This window comes from Arachis ipaensis, chromosome B06, assembly GCF_000816755.2.
Source record: "Arachis ipaensis cultivar K30076 chromosome B06, Araip1.1, whole genome shotgun sequence".
Lineage (NCBI taxonomy): Eukaryota > Viridiplantae > Streptophyta > Magnoliopsida > Fabales > Fabaceae > Arachis > Arachis ipaensis.
Window position 1 is genome coordinate 125,950,870 of NC_029790.2, and position 4,049 is coordinate 125,954,918.

At 36.4% G+C, this 4,049-nt stretch overlaps 1 protein-coding gene across 1 annotated transcript; it reads left to right on the forward strand.

Annotated features, from left to right (window-relative positions):
• On the forward strand, positions 85 to 3,809 carry LOC107605270 (plastid division protein PDV1). Its single transcript, XM_016307093.2, has 2 exons — positions 85 to 601; positions 2,764 to 3,809. The coding sequence occupies exons 1-2, from the start codon at positions 266 to 268 to the stop codon at positions 3,265 to 3,267; spliced, it is 840 nt and encodes a 279-aa protein (XP_016162579.1). The 5' UTR covers positions 85 to 265; the 3' UTR covers positions 3,268 to 3,809.

Consider the following 4,049-nt stretch of genomic DNA (forward strand, 5'->3'; position numbering starts at 1 on the left):
AATAATATTAAATATAATAAATGTTTAATTATAATTATTGAAATTATTAAATTCCGTTTTATAACTATGCCCCTAAATTATTACCAGAGACCGGGCGAAGGCTAAATTTTAGCAAACGGTCCATCAATAATACCAAAACTTTAGAGTTTAGACAGAAATTCTTTTCGTTGTCGCGAAGTATTCTAGTATTCTAGTTATTACACTTTTTTTTTCCTTCTTTTTAAATTTTCTGCTACTGACAATTGCTTGTGGCTCCACCGATGAAATGAAATGGAACATGGAGATCGAGGAAATCGAAGCGATTCTAGAGAAAATCTGGGACCTTCACGACAAGCTCAGCGACGCTATTCACTCCATTTCCAGGTCTCACTTTCTTAGCTCCGTCAAATCCCTTAAGAACTCTCACAACATTCGCACCGGTAACCTCTCCGCCTCCGCCGCCGCTGCCGATGATTCCGTCACGGCCGAAGACCGCGTCGGTTTCGTCTTCGTCAAGGACTTCCGTCCCGAAGACGATGATTCCGCCCTTCACGAAGCCAAGAGCCTTAACGCTATAAGGACTGCGCTCGAGAACCTCGAAGACCAACTCGAGTTCCTTCATGTGAGTTCGCTTTTCTCTTTGCCTTCCTTTTATTTTTGTTTATTTTGATTTTAATTTCTTCTTTGAGCAATTTCGTTTTGTTTTTCGTGATTCGGCAAAATTTGACATGAATTAATGTGTTACAATGCGGTCATGTTCTTTTGTGGTTGTGTTTTGCTGCACTTCTAGGGTTTTGGTTCACTCCTAATTAGGCTAGAATAACTTATGACAAATTGGAAGCTAAACCACAGTTTCTCTTGGAATTTTGTCTCAATTTCCTTACAATGCATTTGGAAAGAGGGACAAGGTGATAGGACACTGAGTCATGGACACTGAAATTCACACTGAGATAGTGTATTCCATTCTTATCGTGTGCGTCTATCTCTGTTGCATTGCGACCAAATATATTTGTGTTCTTCTGTGTCTCTGTATTTGTGTTTCTGAGACACCAATCAAATGGAGCCTAGGTTATTGCCTCCTCGGTTCTACACATTTAGTGAAATAACATGTAGACATGGCCAACGATTTTCTATGAACAATACTTTGCTGACTTTAAAGATTTAGGTTTAGTATTCTCCAATTATAGAGAACACGTGATGCACCGGACAACGCGTGATTATTTAGGAGATAAGTGCAAATGTGTGTAGGATTATTGGAACACTTGAAGTGATATACTAATGCTGTGAGGTGAATTTGAAATATCGTGGCACCACAACTTGAGTATGTCATACTATATAATTTTTGAAATATGATGCTGACAGTTTAAATCTATGTTTGAATATGCTGGGTGTATAAATGTATATTGAAACATTTTGGTTGTGTACTGGACAATAGAACAAATGAACTGACTCCAGGCTTAACCACCCATGGAAACCGAAGGAAGATAGAAGCGTGTAATTGAATTTTATTTATAAGACTCATTTAAGTTATTGAAAAATGTCAAAAGTGAACACTTGCATTGATGTATTTCAGCGGTATTGTTTATGTGTTGTCTTTTTGGTGGAAGTGGACATTGTCACTCTCTTTTTGATAATACCACTTTCAATTTCATAAGATTTTGTTTGTCAATTTGAGAGTGTCAATATCCACTCTAGAAGCCAACTTTCAAGATGGCCAACTGTGGACCTTGCACTGGATTAAGTGCCCATTCAGTGTAACCTTCGAGACTCGAGAGGTGTAAATGAAAGTAGTACATCCAGAGAAAGTATCTGGCGTAAATAATTTTCTCTTTTCCATTTACCAATGTAAAACAACCAGGCCATAAGTTTTCTGTTAACTCCACTAGTGACTCAAGTTGGTGCCACTGGCAACTGTTATTTGCTTCTTTCAATTTCCTGTCTTGTTCCTGTTAATGTTTATTATCAATCTTTCTTTCGACCATTTTATATTTTATGCCCTATTTTTTTTTCTGCTTCTAAGAACTTTATTTCTCCACTGCCCAAATGTTGGGAAATGGAGTACAATTCTATGGTGTGAATTCCTCTCTTTTGCTCACAATTATTTATTTATTTATTTTTCATTCGGTAAAACTGTTAAAATAATAGGTGTCAAATAACTCTGCAAATAGAAAATTAGATAACACGAGTGTTTCTATGTTTTATTTATCATGTATGGTGCATGGTGAATCCTCATCTTCTCCACAATATATTGAGTTGTGGTTGGAAAAAGAAAATGAAAATTGTTATGTAAAATAGTTGCTGAATAACTTTGTGGTGATTCAACTATGTTTGTGATCTTGGATGGATTGTTAAGGCAATTTGGAGTCTTGCTTTCAACGTAAACCACAAATAGCCACCCACATTCTTTGAATATAGTTATATTATGATCCTGTTACTAACACAAATAATGAACCTGGGTGAATATCTTGCTTGTTCTGTCCAGAGCTCCACAAATAACAAATTTGATTGCCTATAAGCCTGTGATTGGTTCAGTGGTTCCTTTTCTGGTCCTCTTAAGTGTGTTTAGTTCATTTATTGTGTCTTTTCTGAATGAACTTAACTGTTAACAAAGATGTAAATACATAATAATCAATATATGCCATCTCTCCTTTAGTTTCTACTGAAAAATAAGAATACTTTTACTAATCAGTTAAATGTTAGCTCATGGTTATTACTATCACCCTTTGATTTGGCTAAATTTTGCTCGATTTGTTCTTAACCTGAATTTCAATCTGAATGTTTTAGACCATTCAAACGCAGCAGCGTGTTGAGAGAGATGCAGCAATTGCCCGATTAGAACAGAGTAGAATTGTTCTTGCAATGAGACTGGCAGAACATCATGGTAAAAAATATGAAGTTATCGAAGAAGCTCAAGCTTTTGTTGGAGATGTACATGATGCAGGTCGTCTTGTTTCACCTAAAATTCTTTGTGGACAACCAAACTGTTCTGAGAACTTTGTGACTGAGAAAGGGAAGAATTCTAATTTCTTTTACAATGTTTTTGTTTCAAGTTTTAATTTTGTGAAGAAATCTTTTGGATTGGATCATATGGGTGGAATAGTGGGCAATGCTGCTTTGGTTGCTGTTAGCATGATTGCGTTGCTTCATTTGCATCAGATTAGTTATCATGACCATCCGTTCAGGCACGAAGATGGAGTTCACAGCAATAGAACTTTCAGAACAACAACTGAGGGTTCAGCATCCGAATCCTCTTCCTGTAATTTGGATGTATTGTTGGCCAGGGGCTAGGATTAAAGAAAAGCATTCTAATCTTTTGGAGAAATTAGTAGTGCGTGATGGTTTTAGTTTACGAAGGGTTTTTTCTCTTCTCTCTTTTTTTTAAATCCTTTTTTTTGTTGGTTTTTCTGTCTTTGTTGGTATCAGCAGTGTGGGTCTGTGGGGACTGGGGAGGAGGGTAGGCCAAAGAGGAGGTAAACCTGCTTCCTTGAGAATACTACTTAAATCTTGCAACCTGTCTTTGTTCTTAGGCTTCTTGCGCCGAAAAGTTTGTTTAGTCGAGAATTGATGTGCAAGGTGTAGGTCATTTTCTTTTAAATGAATTCCTTGGTGTGATGATGGTGCTTCAAGTATTTTGGCTAAGATGTTTTCATTATGGTGGAAGTCAAGTTGTGATCCATTTTCCTGCTAGCTAGTTATAGTTTGTATCTGTTTGGTAGATGCGTTTCGATGTAAAGTGAGAATTCAGGAATCTACATTTTCTTATTCGGGCTTCGTTCCCTTAGTTAATGTTAATAGTGAATACTACTATCTCCTCTGCATTGTGCATTGTAGCTTCGATGCTGCTGCCTTTAAGGAAATCTATTATGTATTTTCCTGTTACACGTGTAATATATTTGCAGCTTCTCGGAAAGAAAGAGCACCGTTTTTTATTTAAATATATTTTCTCATGAAAATAATCGTATACATAATACGTTCTCAACCACCAGAGACGGGAGATTCAGATATGTGAAACTGGTTTTGAAGATTTAGATATTTTATTAAAATTCAATCCGAATTTAGTATATATAATA

Excerpts from the sequence above, each read along its gene's own strand:
- LOC107605270 (XM_016307093.2), top strand. The coding sequence starts at position 266 with ATGAAATGGAACATGGAGATCGAGGAAATCGAAGCGATTCTAGAGAAA. Across the intron at positions 602-2,763 it reads ACCAACTCGAGTTCCTTCAT|ACCATTCAAACGCAGCAGCG; the intron begins GTGAGTTCGCTT and ends TGAATGTTTTAG.